General features: G+C 39.8%; 2 protein-coding genes across 5 annotated transcripts in view; both read right to left on the reverse strand.

Moving 5' to 3' along the window:
• Positions 1-18: 18 nt before the first annotated feature.
• On the reverse strand, positions 19-12,427 carry UPP1 (uridine phosphorylase 1). Its single transcript, XM_030482105.1, has 8 exons — positions 12,291-12,427; positions 9,894-9,955; positions 6,989-7,106; positions 6,391-6,549; positions 4,977-5,091; positions 4,314-4,523; positions 2,604-2,750; positions 19-1,113 (listed from the first exon to the last, which is right to left on the reverse strand). Exons 2-8 carry the CDS (start codon positions 9,941-9,943, stop codon positions 974-976), a joined length of 939 nt encoding a protein of 312 aa, XP_030337965.1. The 5' UTR covers positions 9,944-9,955; positions 12,291-12,427; the 3' UTR covers positions 19-973.
• Positions 12,428-17,378: 4,951 nt separating this feature from the next.
• The window catches only part of C1H7orf57 (chromosome 1 C7orf57 homolog), a 71,681-nt gene continuing 70,670 nt past the window's right edge, over positions 17,379-18,389 (reverse strand). For all 4 annotated transcript variants that reach the window (XM_030482119.1, XM_030482128.1, XM_030482138.1 and 1 more), the window contains one exon: positions 17,379-17,895. In XM_030482119.1, the coding sequence (XP_030337979.1) occupies positions 17,831-17,895 (65 nt within the window). In that variant the 3' untranslated portion in view covers positions 17,379-17,830. The remainder of the gene's footprint in view (positions 17,896-18,389) is intronic.

The following is an 18,389-nucleotide window of genomic DNA, read 5'->3' on the forward strand; positions in this document are numbered from 1 at the left end:
CTCCAAACACCAGACCAATGGAAGTGAAAAAAATTACAGAAATGGTTTTAATGACATGTTCAGTCAACAGGCATTCTCCAGTTCTTCAGAAGAACTAGGAACCATTGCAACAGTGCATGTTATGTCCTGAAGATGTGGAGATGAAAACCGATTTAAAAGAACAGAGTAAAAAGAAAAAAAAGGGAACTACCGTAATGCAATCTTGTGAATATGCTGGGCATCTCCTGAGTGCCTTTGGTTCCTTCCTCAGTAAGCAGGAGCCTTGGTTCAGCAAAAGATTTTGAGTTCTTTAATGCAAAGTTACTTAACACAAAAATGTTTTCTGGGTATTCATTCAATCATGTAGTTAAAGTGGGATATGAATGACCTTGTTGGATAATATCTAGGAAATACAGATACTTAGCAGCTCAGTGTCAAGCTTAGAAAATTCAATTCCACACTTTCATTAAATTTTGTTAAATTTTAATATATGAAAATAGAATTATTTGTCAAAGCTTGCAAAAAATAAACTGCATCCACTTTAATTTTTCTTTACAAGTGAATCAACAAAGACAATTACACTTTTTATAATTTTTTATAACAACCAGAAAGGAATTAGCATTCTTAAGTCAATTTCAATTTAGTGGTTTGCAAGTACTTAGCAATAAAGTTTTATTTACTTCCTAGTTTTTCTTTTACAGCAGAGATAAATGAAGCTTTTTCATATATTATAGCAGGCTTGTCCTTCACAACAGATCCACTGTCAGATCACAGAAAAGTGAGTCTTAAATCTAGCAATGCATAACTAAGCAAAACTTAACTGAAGTCCATTCAGCACATTCAGTTCCCAAAGAACAGTGACATAAATGATTAACTTCAACACAAGGAATGCTGTAAGGTGTTCTGAGGCAAAATACCTTTAATGCACAGAAGTTGTGACCATGATTTCAGCTGTGCAAAAGCCTTCTGCTTCTATAAAACAAAGATGGGTATTTCATACTTTCCCAAGACTTTTCTTAATGAAATATCCCACTAACTTCTGTGGTCTTTTCTGATACTCCACGAGTACATCATGTGAGCTACTAATCTGATCCCCTTCAAGCCGATCAAGAAGAGTGACACACACTACAGCAGCTAGAAATTAAAAGACAGCATCAATTAGAAATGACATTCGGGCACTTCTACAGTCCAAAATCATAAACATTTGAATGAACAGCTAGAATACTGGAAATATGAGAGAAAACAAACCCAAAAAACAGTGCACAGTACCATAAGATGCTAGGGGACTAGCATGCTACGGGTGATACAAAAAAGTTACAAAAAGTTTAAGGCAACTGATTGCTGCAGTAATAAAGAAAGAACTAAGGCAGCTGCAAACACTTACTGTTATATTGTGATTCTTATGTTTTCCTGGGCAGAAATTGTATTTCACAAGTACCCAGGACTTGACTGGTAGAAAGTAATCAGAGACACTGTTCTAGCAGGTGTAGTTACAGCCCTCTGCTATCTACCTCATCCCCAGCTCAGATCCCCGCGCTGTAGATGCCATCCCTCAGGAGCCAGCAGATGGCATTCATGGATGGGGAGCAGTGCAAGTATATAAGGATCTCGTGGATCATCTCAGGCTCATCTGCTACCTTTTGGTGATCAGAGCCCCAAAGGTACAATCCCTCCTTTTACTCAAGCTGAGCTCTACCATCACTCTTCTGTATCTGGGGTTTCTGCTAGTGACAATTTGCAGAGCACAAGCAGTAATATGTGTTACAGACCTGCAAAGTAGAGAAAGCAAAAAAGACCAGGCTCCCTAATGGCTCAGTAATAGCATGGGTTGGGTTTTTTTGGTCACTCTCAAGTCAGTAAAAACTAAGGATGTTTGATATAACTGTTGGCCTTTTTACTTCTTTTTCTTTTCATCCTCCTTGAGTTTAACGAAGTTTAAGAAACATCAGTGTTTTAAATTGGCAGATTCTTTGCCAAAGAAAGTGAATTCTTTGCCAAGGAAAGTGAGAGACTACAATTAACATACTACTAGAAAGGCACTGCATTACATTATTTGTAATAGCCTGCTTAGTGATCTTTTTCCCATAATCTTTACTGAAATCAGCTTGTGTAAAAAATTTAAAATCTCAGTTTATGATTAGGAATGGTTTACTCATGATGTTACTAAAAGTTTTCAGCTGTTTAAGAATTAAAGCCATAAGTCTATGCAAAATACTTACATTTTCAATTTTCTTATGAAATTGTAGAAAGTGATATTAGAGTTATGTATATGAGAATCACCCGATTGCTTAAATTAACTAGTTGTTTCCTCTAAACTTCAAAAACTAACTGAGGAAAAATTAATACTATAGGGTAATTAGGTATTTTAATGATTTGTGTGCTTGCCACAGGCTGGAATAGCAAATGGCAGAATTAAACTGTGTAAGAACTATGTGAGGAAGTTTGCATTAATTGTGAATACACATGATACAAATGCAACAACCATAGCAACAAAACTATAACCAGAATTGATTTTTTTATATGCAGAAGGTACATTAACACCTCATTCACAGTCTTTACCACAACCCCCCTGCAATGCAAAAAACTTCCTACAGCTTGAATAAAGTGACTTTAACTTAGTTTACCTTTGACACCACTGAGATTACACATTGCAGCAAATACGGAAGACTCCATCTCTATGTTCCTGACACCAGAATCGTAAGCTTCCTTCAAATATTGCAGTTTCTCTTCTTCACTGTATAAGCAGATTGCACCATCCAACCTGCCTTGTCCTACAAAGTAATTTTGTAGAAATTTTCAGTGTGATGAAGTCACAGAACAAATTCAGTTTCTAAAACACATAATTATTGCAGTTTCCCCTATATATTTTCCAGTTTTTACTAATACTCTTCATTTTAATGATAAAGACAAACAGGCCGAAGTGATTCTTAGCTATTGCTAGAGCTTCTACACATTAGTTGTATTTTTTGCAATGTGAATAATAGTAATTTAATTGGTCTTCTCCAGCTTAAATTCTCAAATTCATAAATGGGAAAATGTAAGTAGTGGATTCCCACATATGCAACGTGAATCAAAATTCATCAACAAACTTCAAGCTGTATGGAAGTGCTGCACTTTTTCTATATTTATTCATTGTTTAGAAAAACTTGAAAACGCTTTTCTGATGCTACCTTAAAAGGCTGAACATTTTATTAGTTTCAGACTCTCTAAGGCAAGAGATGAAGAGTCTCTTAAGCTAATTAGCTAGTACAATTACAGGGTTTGAGAAAAAATAGTAAAATTATTCAAGAATAACACCTACAGAGGAAAGAGCAACAGCATATGTACAGTAAAGTTAAATTACACAGTGTTTTACACTGTACCTTCTTGTTTTCAGGAGATGTACTCCTAAATTAATGCCCTTGAGCTTGTCCTCAGTTTTTGCTGTATGAGTTGAAAACATTCCTGTCACCTTTTTTTTAGCGTAGCTTGCATCTGTGATTGGTGCTTAAGGAGATACACAAACTGACTCTGCCTGCTTCTAAACAAGCCTGAGCACTATTATGACAACCATGCGCTCCCTGTGCATTGCACCCTTCGTCACCTATTCAGTAACAGCTAGAAAAAGTACCACCAGGTGCCATCTACACTCTGTTCTGATAAGATTTGAAAGATGTTTGTGAATAGACTTGGGAGATCAGAAAAGCACCTGAATATCTCCATGTCTACCTAAAGTAAGCCTTGGAGTTTTGCCCCTCCTACATAGCAGCACTGACACAACTCAGCAAAATATTGTCTTCAGCTGTCTGATCACCACTTTGCTCAAAAATGCACATGGGAAACAAGTTCCAACACTTCTGTTAGAAAAGATTTACTTTAGATACCTAAACAGTGTAAAACAAACAAACAAAAACCCCCAAAACTTCACCATCCCCTCCCCCAAACAAAACAACCCCAAAACAGCCACAAATAATTCTCACCTTTCTAATCCTCTAGGATGCCTTGGTAAAACACAGAAATTTTGTGCCAAACACACCTAACTGACGAGTACATTAAAAGTGTGTAGTACACTATACGTATTTCATAGGACCTATTACAGCTGGAGGGAAATAAACCTCCACAAAATTGAAAGTTTAATACAGCAAACTGCTAAGCACAATGCTTGATTTTAGGTGCAAGAAAAATAGGTTTGTTATGGTTGACAAGACAACTCAAAGAAAGGAACGTGATCTGCTTAGTGAACTGGACCTTTAAATGTTAAACATTATTCAATATTTAAAATACTTAAAATACTATTCAATATTCATCTATTGCTGCTTACCATTATACTTCTGTTAGTCTGTCACCAGCCTTACCTTCATAGAAATCCAAAGTGCACATCGTGTTCCCAATGACTGTATGGAATTGACCGATTTCTATACTGCACTGCATCAGTTCCTTAGTTAGCTGTTCATCTAGGTTTGTACTGCGAATTACAGTCTTTCCCAGAACAACCTGTTCAAACTGAGGCTTGAAGGTGGCATCTACAGACTCTCTAGTTATAACCACTGAGCCTGGGTCCAGACCTGCAGTAAAAATAAATAGACACAGCTTCATAATGTAGTTAATGCTTTGTTTCCAAGCACACAAAACATATGTCTTGACCAAATCCTGCTTCTTTTAAAGGCGGCAACTTTGCCCCTGAATTCACCAAGATATTTTTTTGTGCATGCTTAGCTGCTTCAGTTTATTATTACAAATAATTTCTGAAAGAATTAATTTTTTCCTTTTTCGTTATATATTCTTTCTTATCTTTTTCATTCAGGACAGAAATGTCCTTCTCCTCACACTGTCAGACCTCTTAAGTGTGTTTTCTCCACAGGGAGATACTGCTTTTTCTTTCAAAATTATGGAAGCAAAACAATTCACCTCCTGCAAAAAAATGCTGTGACCATAAACTACTTACTTGCAGAGAGATGCTTTACTCTCTACAAAGATGATTTAGTTTGAAGAAAAAAACAAACCAAGAGGGGAAATACCTATTCCACCAGATGTGCCGATGCGAAAAATGGTTACGTTGGAACACTTGGCATGATACAACAGCTTGATCAGCTCGTGCAACATGATTGCAATAGAAGGAATGCCCATGCCATGCTGAAATGAAAGCAGAAATTCATATTCAACATGCACATAGCCAACACAAAATATATATGGAAGGAGTGGGACAGCATCTCCTTCCTGATTTTTTTTTTTCAGATGTCACCTAACTCACTCTGACAAAACCTCTATGCTCTGGGCCTACTGAATGGCTACTGCAGGTAAACAGAAAGACTCACACTGGTTTTGGTAGACTCAGATGAAGTATAATATTTCTAAAAATCATTAATTATAAAATATTTATATTCTCAAAAGTATAAGCTGGGTCCTTTCCTAACAGCTGACAAATGCACTTCATCACAGAACTTTTCTTAGACACCAAAAACCTGAACCTGAAGTGCTACTGAATAGTTCAGCTGTTTGGTTTTGGGTTTTTTTTTCAAAGCACAGACATTGTGGCTTAGTCACAAAGTTCATCAAATACAAGTTCACCTTAACTTGCATGATAAAGAAATAATTACAACTTGAAAGGGTGCAGGATGATACTACAGTTATGTAATTGAAGTATGCAATCGTATCAACAAATTAAAGGTATGAAGTTTTAAAATGAACATGTGAGTTGGCAGCACAAGTCCCACGGAATGCTACTCTTAAGCTATGTTAGCACACTGGACAATGCCACTGGATGTGACATAGCCAATTTTTCCAGTATTCCACATGCATCAAGTGACTTTTTCCCCCCCCGCTATTCAGGGTACTGAATAGGGACAAGGCAACAGGAAGTCTACTCAAAAAATTCACGAGGTCACTCCTGTAAAACCTCTGTGATACACTGAGGAAAAGGAGGCAAGAAAGGAATAAAGGTCTCAGAGATTTGCCCTCTCACAAAAAAGGGCTAAAAAAGAAACCTTAATTAGCTGAGTGCACTATTTTGAGCATGGCTGGTGTAAACTTAAAAACTTGACTCCATCTACTAAGTGTTTAAAAGAAATACACCTTCATACTTCCTACTTTGAACAGTATCACTGAACTCTTCATCCGGGACTGTAGCGATAGGACAAGGGGTAATGGGTTTAAACTTAAACACGGGAAGTTCAGGATAGATAAAAGGAAGAAGTTCTTTACTGTGAGGGTGGTAAGGCACTGGAACAGGTTGCCCAGAGAAGTGGTAAATGCTCCATCCCTGGCGGTGCTCAAGGCCAGGTTGGACAGAGCCTTGGGCCACATGGTCTAGTGTGAGGTGTCCCTGACCATGGCAGGGGGGTTGGAACTAGATGATCTTAAGGTCCTTTCCAACCCAAACTATTCTATGATTCTATGATATGTGTCCCATATCTGAATAAGTGAGGTACTTACACTGACAGACAAAACAGGTCCCACTTTGTACATTGCATAACGGTCAGTTCCTGCACAGATGTTAGGATAGTCACAACCAGGGCTACCAAGCCCCAGTTCTTCAGCTATGTAGACGATAAAAGCTTTCATCCGAGAAGGACTTCCTCCAACACATACAAACTGGGGTGGACAGTATTCAACAAAACAAAATCAATTGCATGATTCAGTATATCAAAGAATGTGCAAAGATCAATATAAGGATGCAAACACCTTCAGCTAACAGAACCAGATGTGGTCCTTCTCATAATAATTCTAAAAGGCCATGAAGAAAAACTATGGAAAAAAACCCACTTCTATATAGCACTCAAATGCTTTCATGCTGTTTAAACTAGTAAAAGACAGATACTGATTTGAAGGCCCTCCCAAAAGGGAAGTAAGAAACAATTATCCCAAATTTTGTTTGATATTGAAAGTGACAAGAACCTACAAAATCTTATCCCCTTTCCATTCCCTCCTCAGTTGGTGTTATGTTGACACATTTAGTCTTATTTTGAAGACAGCTACACTTCCACCTTCTACGGAAAAGCATTGGCTTGCTGAATGAAGCAAATTGTCTTACCTTTACATCTCCAAACAATGCCGGAAAATCATGGGTACCAGTCCCAAGAGCAAAATGGTACAGGATGTCTTCTTTCATTTTGTCCAGGTGAGGGTTGCAGAGATGGATAAAATTCTCTCTGCCAGGATAGCAGTATAGTGAAACATATAGAGTATATACAAACCCCTACATTGAACAGATGCTAATTTTGTGAAGTCAAGCTGTAAAAGTTAGGATGTGCCACACCCAAGTATGCCTGCATTGCCTTATTTTGGTTCATTATGCATTACTTTAAGGCAATCCTAAATTTTATGACCACCTTATGTATCATAATAAATCACATATGACATTTAAAATTGCATTTATTGCTCAGGATAAAATTGCTGAAGAAAAGCCGAGATGGTAGAATGCATTTGCAACAGTGCAACCTTTATCTTTAAAAATATTAAAGCTGTGAACCAGGGTGGGTCTTTATGGTGAGCAGAACAATTGGGAGCAGGAGCAGGGAATATTCAGTAGGACACCTTACTACACAGACAATCCATAGCAAAGCTGAAAAGCAAACTTGAGCTCTATGTTTTGATTGACAACCCCCCACCAGCCACCTGAGACGGGTGGGAAGATGTGGGCTTTATAGGCAGGCCAAAGCAGATTTCTAGCAATTTGGCTCACTGTAGCTTTGTGTCATTCAGCCAGGAGGAAAAAACTGTATGGCATGAGACTGTACAAGAGTACAGAGAATCTGAAATAGGAGAGGAAAGAGGTAAAAAGAATTTACTTCCTCTTAAGTTGTTTCCTGTAAGTAAGTGAGACAGCTTAAAAAAATCCCAACCTTTCTGAAGAAAGGAAACAACAACGCAAGGAGGGAAAACCGAACTCCTTGGCATATGGGATTGCCTTCATGGAAAATTTGGTAGTGAACTAACTAAGCAAGCTGATTATTCATAAAATGTCTGCCTTCTGTGCTTGACATTTTAAATTCAGTTGAAACAGGTAGAAAAGACTAGTCAATACTCACAAACTTAAGCAAAATACTAGCCAATACTTCAAAGTAGTTTCTGAGACATGGAATCAAGCAACAAATATGTTTCAGACACAGGAAGATGACTTAATAGCTTAATGAAGGCTCACTGTTGGTCACAGCATGGCTCTGGAAATTCAAACTGCTTTGTCGCAGGAGACAAACAAAAGAGTTCATCTGTAGTTTACGCAAAAAATTGAAGAGACTTTGCAGGAACAACTCTGAAGCCTAAACAGAGGTGTCCAGCACTATTTGAGATGTTTTAGGTTATCTGGTCTGTCTTCTACTGCCTCTCCAGACAGGCAATGCTTTTCTGTAGGTCCTATGTCCTACCTGTCAACCCTGTGCAGGATGGATGGGTTACTTGAAGAAGCCTAAAATGGCCTAGATGCCCATACTGAGGTCACTGAGCTGTTCCTCAGAAAGTGAAGAAAATAGCTACAACCCTAATATTCTCAGTATAACAATTGTTTTCATTCTCGAAATTCTCACCCTAGTGTCAGTCACTATGGAGCAGCAGCTGTACAACCAAAGAAAGAGGTATCATCCCAGTCCACCACTGACTACCACCTTCAGCACTGAAAAAGCAGCCCAACAAAGTGGGTGGGCTGTTAGTCCCTTTGGTAGCAATTCCTCTCCATCTCCCACATGCCCCATTTGCCTCTCTCAAATCCCGCCTGAGGTGGAGCCAAAGGCTTCAGTTGCCTTCGTTCTTCCCTCCAAAACCTGTTTGACTCCAGGAGAAATAAAGAACAGGTCTGTGGCTTTCCGGAAAGGCGCAGACAGCCCAAGGGTTCACCAGCTCACAAGAGCAGAATTCCCAGCCTGCCTCCTCTGAATTATTCTCCTTTTTGGTTTTGTGGGATTCTCTACCCATAATTAATGCATCACTCACTAATGCAGATCTAATAGCTGTCTGTGCTGTTTATTGGAATGGTTTTTACTTACAAATAGGATATGATTTGAAATCACTTTACAATTTGTTCACAGTCAAGGATAAAAAAAATATTTCCTTCGTTATGAGAATACCAGCATCAAAGCTTCTCTCCAGGAAATAAATTAGGACAAGGTGAGGCCTCTGTTAAAAGTACAGGGAAATTAATCTGGTATGTGCCAACACCACCGTCCTCATGCCTGGCCTAAACACAGCTTCCTTCCTCAGCACTGTCTGTATTTCACCTTCTTCATCTCATACCTTACCAGCAACACTCTCCAACCCACCACCTCACTGCAGCTAGGGGCTCTTACTAACTTGCTCTGGTTATCTGCCCATCCAGATCTAATTGCAGACTTGGACCCTGGGGTAAAACGGGCAATAAAATAAGCATATCACTGTGTGTACATAGGACCAATGCCATGGATTAATAGTAAAGGCAAAGTTTGCCTGATAAAAATCTTTGGCTTGTAACTCTAAGGAGCAGACAATTTATTTCACTCACACTGCTGTAAAGCACCTACAACTTCTGGCAGTTGAAACAAAACACAAATATCTGAGGGCTAAACATGCAAGTATGGTTTTACTAAAAGCGGCTTAAAATAAGGATTAGAAAAACAGATTGCAATATTTGATTAAACTCTTGAAGCAGGTAAGTTTGGCCATATGCAGCAACCAAAGTCAACATTTCAACAGCTTACTGAGCTAAAAAATAAATAAATAATAAAACCAAACATCACCTGTGCTTGGAAAAATTCACTGTCACAATAAATGAAAATAGCTAGCTAGCAAAGCCCACTGCATACGTGTGGTTAAAGCAAAGACTCCATTTATCAAAACAGCTTCTACTAGATATTCAATGTTATAATCAATATTTGTACCATAAACTTCATCTTAAACTAAATGAGTAATGAGTTTGGGAAGGAAGGTAAATATGAACATGGACAAGACAATTCATTTCCGAATCTTACTTTGAGGACTGTTCGTCAGTTTTCTTCTTGTTTGGGATACCAGGAGCCATGTGTGCTTATACCTAGAATTATATTTACAAAATCAGATATAAGTGCATCAGAATAGTCCCATACATAAAGCTAGCATCATTAACAGTGAGAGAAACCTTCTATATACATGGTCCTGTAATGAATATTAAACCCTCAAAATAACCCAGCCCCACTACAGCAAAATGAGCATCTCCAATTTTTTATGGCTGAGCACCACCACTTTCAAACCACTTAAACTTGAACTAATCCCTTGCTAAGGTAAACCCTATCTCACCCCTACTTCTGTTCTGTGGTATAAGCAACACCCAGCTCCTGGGCCAAAGAGAGGTAAGTCTCACAGCTAACCAAACAACCCTCTTTCTTCTGTACCTCCCACAATGACAGTGACTGCTGACCTAGCCTTAGCTCTCCTTTCACCTCTGCCTCCAGAAGGCCTCCAAAGCTCATCTCTAACTCCCATACGCCTGAAACCTGAGTCCAGGAAGCACCTTACTCATACTATCCTTTTCATTAAATTCTTCATACTGACCGTAAGAGATTTTATCTGCTCCAGCCTAAGGGCAAAGAAGACTAAAACAAACCATGACTCCAAAAAGTCACAGCCCTTTATAATCTTTTTTCTAATCCATTAACCTACGTTATAAACCTTCTCCTTTCTGCACTCAAATAGGTAAACATATCACTGAGGCTTTGCTGCTGATACAATGACAGAATTATAATTATAGAATGATTCATTTGTTGTTATTTTCAGAAGTGACTACAGCTACGTGCCAAAGTTGGTACTTTCTGGGAATGCCCTTAGAGGAAGTATTGAATCACAAAGTTCTTCTCTACCCTCCCTTACAAAAGGCCTGACAGCACATACACTACAATAGAGACAGGACTGTAATCCTTAAAAACCCCAGGATTACACTACAAGGAAATAGAAAGAAATCAATCTTGCAATTGAATTACATAATATGCGAATTTTGAAAGAACTGAAGAACAAACAAGATTAACCTGAAGTCTGTGTGTTAAAAGCCACTGAGTAATGGGAATGTATTAAAACTTATATGGACATTTTCATTTAAAATATAACCTTTATTAAACAGACCTAAACATCACATGTACTAGACATACTAAATGTATACTAGATTCTATGCTCAAGGAGGTAAAGTCACATTTAGAATCAAATATGCATCCTCATGGTCATAGGATTAATCAGTTTCGACAAGGTGTGGCTATTATACCATGTGCATTACAGGGAAAATGTATAATTTGTTCCAAGAAAACTACAGTGCCAGGAGTCCTAATAAGAAGGAGTTATTAGATAAGAAGAAATAGCAAAATTCTTTGTGTACCTAGATGACAACTGGCTGCAAACGAACCGAGGACATTCATTCAGCTGCTGTTCACAGCATTAAGCAACCACATAATTTTTAAACAGTGTTCTTGGTTCTGTGATCCTCTAAGTAACAATGTACTTGAACAAAATCTGACAACAAAGTTCTGACAGTGCAAAGGTCCAGAATACCCTCTCCAGCAGCACCCAACCAGAGACACCTTGGCAGGAACAGCAGAACAGAGCAAGCAGAATGCAGTTTTCCCACAGCAGACCATTCCGGCCATCACACAGTGGCCAACAGGCACGCAATTATCACAAAGCTGTAAAATTCTCACACTGTCTAGACAAATGGAGATTTTTATAGCCACGTCAAAACTTCCAGCAGCTGTCCTCCACCAAACTGATGCTCAAGAATAACGTGCTCTCAGCGGTACTCAGCACAAGAAAGGGCACGGCCTGCTTCAACATGTGTGTGAATCCTCTGCCCAGTGTTTCAAAACCGGGCAGAATCCACTATAATTACTTTCTCTCATTCCCCCACACCCACACTTTTTTTTTTGTTTCGTGGTGGGTGGTTGGGGGTTTGTTGGTTTTGGTTCGATATGGTTTGGGGATTTTGTTTTGTTTGTTGGTTGGTTTGATTTGGTGGGGGTTTTTTTAGGAAAACCTTAGTTAGTAGTATCCTTAAGGAAAAGCTCCAGTTTAGCGTTGATCCATTATTAGAAAACCTGAAGAGTCAGTGCCAGACTGTTTTCTGCCCTGAGCGTCCCCCCTCGAGGCTGTGCAAGCAATGACAGCTCGCTCCGGACGCCCATCACTTACTTCCAGACGGCTTCCTGCCCTGCGGGCAGCTCCCATCCACCCAAGCTCGGAAACAACGGCACCACCGAACCTCCCACCCGACCAAACCTCTGTCCCCGCCGCCCGCAACCACCGCTCCCCCGGTCGTGTATCCCCCCTTCCAGCAGCACCCACGGTTCCGCCGCTACCGCCTGCGGGGGTTCCGGTGACCAGCGGCAGGCAGGGCTCGGTTCGGCTCTCACCTGGGGCGGCGGGAGCCGCCGCTCTGAACCGAAGCTCGCTCTCGGTGCGCCCTGCCGGGCTGCGGGGCGCGCTGGCCGAGCCGCCTCCCGGCAGCGGCGGGCGCCACGGCACAGCACGGCACCGCCCCGCCCCGGGCGGGGCCCGCAGCACCGGGCGCGGTTAACTCCCGGCTCGCCGGCAGCGCGGCCCGGGCACCGGTAAGGGGCCGGCCGCGAGAGCCGGCGAGCGGTGCGTGCTGCAAGCGCCGGTGTCCTGCCGCGCCTCGGGAGATCTGCCTCGAGGCGACGAGGATGACCTGATAATACACATGTAAATAGGATAAGCACATGCTGGCAACCCCGAGGAGCGCAGTCAGGGGGTGTGGATGTTGGTGTCTGTATCGGTCTTTCTAAATGTATATTCATATAGCCCGTCTGTAAGTGCACATCTTTCATTAGCGCTTTGGTATGGCAAAACACAGGTGGTGCGGAAAGAGCACAGACTTCTGCTAACAGACTAGACTATTTCAGCTGGAAGGGACCTACAATGATCATCTAGTCCAAGTGTCTGAACAGTTCAGGGCTAAGTTAAAGCATGTTGTTAAGAGAGTTGTCCAAATGCCTCTCAAACGCTGACAAGCTTGGGACACTGAACACCACTCAAGCACAGCTTGTTCCAGTGTTTGACCACTCTCTCAGTAAAGAAATGCTTCCTAATACCCAATCTCAATCTCCCCTGGTGCAGCTTTGAAACATTCCTACATGTCCTCTCACTGGATTCCAGGGAGAAGAGCTCAGCACCTCGCTCTCCACTCTCCCTCCTCAGTGAGCTGTAGAGAGCAATAAGGTTGCCTCTCAGCCCCCTTTTCTGCACACTAGGCAAGCCCAAAGTCCTTTGCTGCTCCTTACAGGACATGCCTTCCAGCCTTCCACCAGCTGTTGCCCTCCTCTGGATGCTTTCAAGGACCTTCACATGCTTCTTAAACTGTGGGACCCAGAACTGCTCCCAGCACTCAAGGTGAGGCCGCATCAACACTGAATACAGTGGGATCATCACCTCTCTTATCCCACTGGTGATGCTGTGTTGGATGCACCCCAGGGTGCAGTTTGCCCTCTGAGCTGCCAGGGCTCACTGCTGGCTCATGTCAAGCCTGCTGCGAACCAGCATCCCCAGATCCCTTTCTGCAGAGCTGCTCTCCAGCCGTTCCTCTCCCCGTTTATACTTGTGCCCAGTATTATTCTCTCCTAGGTGCAGAATCCAGCATTTCGACTTGTTAAATTTCACCCCACTAATCTTGCCCAATGCTCTGATCTATCTAGTTCCCTCTGCAAGGGCTCTTGTCCCTCAAGAGAGTCAACAGCACCTCCCAGTTGGTGTCATCAGCAGACTTGCTAATGCTGCATTCAACTCCTGCATCCAGAGCATTGATAAAGGTATTGAACCCTGAGGAACACCTCTGGTGACAGTCATCAGCCAGGTGTAGCCCCATTCACTACAACTCTTGGTGCTCTGCCCTTCAGCCCTCCATCCCAGCACTCCAGCCGTGGGACTTATTCCACCAAGTCTCTAATACCAATGACATCATAGCTCTGGGAGTTGACCAATGCTTCCAGTTCATCCTGATTTTTTCTCATACTGCATGTCTTGTGTATGTATATTTCAGATATGCTCCTGAGCCCCCCATGTTCCCAGGAGCAGTGTAAATGTTCTCACTAGCATTGTCACCCTCAGGCAATACCATGTCAACCTTTGGCTTACCTTCAGCAATCCTGTTGGTATCCCCTTCCGCCATCAATTCTAGTTTAAAGCCCTTGCAATCAGTCCCACCAGCTTATGTCCAAAGCCACATGTCCAAAGACAGGTCCAAAGACCTGTCCCTTTGGGACAGGTGGATCCCATCAGGTACCAGCATCGCAACATTTTCCTCTACTTGAGAAGTACAAGTCCTAATACAAAGACCACTATGTGAGTCTGGAAAATTTCATTGGAAACAGAACGTGAGTTACCTGACTATTACTTCACTTGGCCATTGCACCAGCCAGTGATAACAGTGTAGTATTTAAAATAAGTACACTCCTTCCTGCTCACCATTTACCATCCTTATAGTCAATCGGTCAAATAATTCAGTGCAGCTGTCTGGATACTTACCTACCATATTTTGGTTCTTCAGTCATTCTGGATGTTTAGTATCAATACTATTAATAGGCGGACAAAACATGCTAAGACTGAACTTCTGTATTTCTATTTCTAGCTTATTTTCCAGGCTATAGCATAATATGTAACGACATTCTGAAAAATAATCTGCAGAGAACTGCAAAAGCAGAACATTAGGCTCTTCATGGAAAAAAAAAATCAGGCTTCATCCTTCATCTTTTACAACTAAGTCTGCATTATTCAGTGCAGATGCAAGTATTTAAGAAACAGATATGCTGAATCAGTGAAACTTTAGATGCTTAAGAAATGCATGGGCAATTCAATTGTTGTTTGCATTGCTACACAAAGAAAGTTAATGCATATATACACTTGATCTCTGAAAACATGTTTATATTCAAGTCTAGTCTAAGAAGACGTAAGTGGTAAGAATAAAGTATATATTCAGCCACATTAAAATGAAAACAGCCGTTAGACTCTGCTACAGAAAAATAGTTGCATGTAAAAGGAAAATTAGTCTTTGGTACCTAAACTGCCAAGTTATTTTTAAATCTGTATCTGGAATTCTCTTTTAAAAATATTCACATATTCAGCATACTTGGGTGCAATTCATAAAATGCAACTGCACTTTTGTTCTATCTTTGGGCTTGCAAATCAATCAGTATTCAAAAATAATAAGTGAGATAATTTCTTACTTAAAGGCATTCAGGTCAGAAATGGAGCACAACGCAACTAAATAAATGTTTCAGCATTTAAAACAATATGGCTAGATTCTGTAAGAAACTGCCCAGCTTTTGACTTTGGCATGTCTCTGAAAAACAAACACTGAAAACCCTTCCAGACCCAGAAGCTTCCACTGCTGCTACATGGAACTGCTGATGACTTTAAAAACTGCCAGCAGCATGACTGCATTGAAACATAAGTAAATAAAACAACATAATTACTGGAGTAAGGTGAACTCAAGCAACACATTTCCATCCTCCAGTTGGGACTTTGTGATTTGTTACACTACTTTGATTTCACAACTCTTGGAGAACTGGCAAGTTATGCTTCTGCTGCAACTCTGCACTATCCTGAACTCATAAACAGGAATTCCAGGGTTGTCCGCCTGCTCTTACAAAGAGAAATCTTAGGCTGTTAATATTCTATCTCACAGTAGTCAAACTGTGATCCATGAAGACTCAGTTGACTGACAGTGCAGATCAAACTTCTCCTTGGCTTGACTAAGGAAAGCTGAGTGTACATTAATGGCACATAAGTAAACTTTTAAGAATTTAGGAATGTCATGTGGATATTACCTAATAGTGACTAAGGTAAAAAGAGACAATTTTTACAATATTGGGTATAGACTTCTAAAATATCTGAAAACCAGCAACATAAACACTTCTAAGACCACAACTACAATAAAGCAAAATAACAGTGCAGAGTGACCACGTTGGGATCTCAGTTGTCTGTTTCTGCCTTTAACAATTGCCTAAAAATCTGACAGTTTTGGACAAGAACTCCAATACTGAGGAAGAAGTGTTCAAAAGTAAAGAGGACTTAGATATGAAAAAACTCAATGTAATACATTTACTTTAGAAAGCTTTGTATAAATCTTAATGAGAAAAGGAGACCATAATATAGAAAAGAATTATTAGAATTCTTGTTTGCATGTCAGCAGTATTGCAGCCACACAGGAATTCTTATGTTATGGAATAGATTTCAAGGGCTTCAGCACAGCAAGCACTTTCAAGTCTATGTGAACAGGTGATCTATAAATTTGTAAATAATTTTAAATACCCATGTTAGTTGGGGTTGTTTGGTTTTTTTTTTTTGTCGTAACAACTGCCTCCAACTTTTTCAGTACATTTGTACTAAACACCTTTCAGGAAACTTTCTACAAAAGAGACTGAAATGGATTTAACATATGCTTAAGAGCAAAAAACCTCCTTACCCAATGGATGAGCATACCCACACACACACGCACACACTTGGCTGCCTTACCATAAAGCAATTTAACTCCAGAGAGTTTCATCATCACCTCTTATTTCCCCTTTATTTACTGTTTTGGCCAGTAAATCCTGTAACTGCAAATAGTGCTTGCAAAAGAAGTTTTCCTATAATGGAAGTCAGAAGTTAAAAGTGAGACTGTAAAGTATACTATTGCTGATAGTTATACCCTTAAAGTATGCTATAAAGGCTGTCATACACAGAAAGTATTTTACTGTTGCAGTTTACCATTGATGGACACAACAAACCCAGCCCTCTACTACACTTTTCTTACAGATATTAAAAATAAAAATTATAACCTTATCCAAAGACTGTCAAATAAATATAGCTGAATTCCCAAATAAGGTATGCTTATATGACTGAATAATTCTGAAATAAAATCATAAAATGGTACTTTTATTTTTGGAGAATATCATGCAGCTCTGGTGATTACTGCATTAGGTGTAAAATTTTATAGTTGAAAACCTAAGGGTATCAACAGTCTTCCTGTTTGTTTTTAAGCATTACTTAGCAACAACTAAAAACATCAGTGTGCTATCGGTGGTGGTCTCAGACTAAAGTCAAAAACACAGCACTGCACCAGCTACTAAGGAGAAAGATAACTGTTACAGCTGAACCCAGGACACTGTTACACATACAGAATTTCTTCACACAAGCTTATTCTTCAGTGCTGCTTTATAATGGCACGTGACAGTTTTCTACTGGCCAGGTTTCAATACTGTGAGCTCCAGGTCTGGCATCCACTGGTACTCTAGCCTAGAACAGTAGATTCCAACAAAATCTCTGCTTTCACAGTAAAATTAATGGTTTCAATGTATCTGAACATAATCCACAATACAAATTGTAAGTGAAAACAGATTTAAGGTAGTAATTCCCTCCTCCCCTCCAGATACAGCTTGATGTAAGCTTTTTATAGTTGGAAAATTTTGCTGATTAACCAATAACTGTACTTTCAGGTATTTTCATATGTTTTAGACTTTTATTTTTGTAAATACAACTTAGTTGAATTGTTGGTTACAATGAACAAAGGTGGACTCAGATGCTGGGTCTAACAACAGCAGCAAAACTTTCACAAACTTTCACTGAAAATTTTGAGGGTTTAGCAACAGATTTACCTATTTCCAATCAATTTTCATATCAAGTTTCTAAAGAAAAGCAATGTTAAGGCAAATCCTCTAAACATTCTGCTCAAATAAATGTATATTCAGTTATACATTTTAAAATCTTCAGCTCTTGGATTCAAAGGTATACAATGTACTCAGTGCACTTTGTAAAGAAGACTAAAAATTGCCATTTACTTATTAAAAAACTTCACTTTTCATAGTATTAGCAAAAAATATCATAATGAAATTGCATCCACTTTCTAATGGGCTTTATAATAAATATTCAATTATTCGTAGGATTTTAAGGATATATCCTAACTCAGCAGTGGCTTTGACTCGTTGCTTGTAGCTGCCAATTCAGACTCTGATGGCTCTGAATCTGCAATGAAAAAAAAGATTAAAGTTCTTCGGATAACTTCAACTGTAAGAATAAAAAGATCAACTAAAATTTTCAGTTTCTCTCTCATATCAAAATGCATACAAGTTCCAGTACTTTTAAGTTTTAGCTAACAAGATAGAGAAGCTACCTACAAGGTTTGCACATATGATGTAAATCTGTAACCCAACACACATAGGTTATAGATTTAGATACAGAAGGGGATGTATCTCCTGTCCTATGTCCTGGACTTATCCTGAGCAAGAGATAACCAAGAAAGCTCCATCTCAAAAGGGAGCTGCAAGGTGCTCATGCTGCCAATTGCTTTGGATGAATAGACAAAACTACAAGTGGGAAAATACAAGCACCACCTTCAGCACACACCTGAAAGAACAGAAAGGTCCAAACTGAATCAAAGTATATGTCTGGATGAAACCACACTGTTAAGAACATTGAAAAAAACAAAAATCTCCTTTTACATCGAGATACAGAATCTA

Source organism: Strigops habroptila, chromosome 1 (genome assembly GCF_004027225.2).
Source record: "Strigops habroptila isolate Jane chromosome 1, bStrHab1.2.pri, whole genome shotgun sequence".
NCBI classification, from domain to species: domain Eukaryota; kingdom Metazoa; phylum Chordata; class Aves; order Psittaciformes; family Psittacidae; genus Strigops; species Strigops habroptila.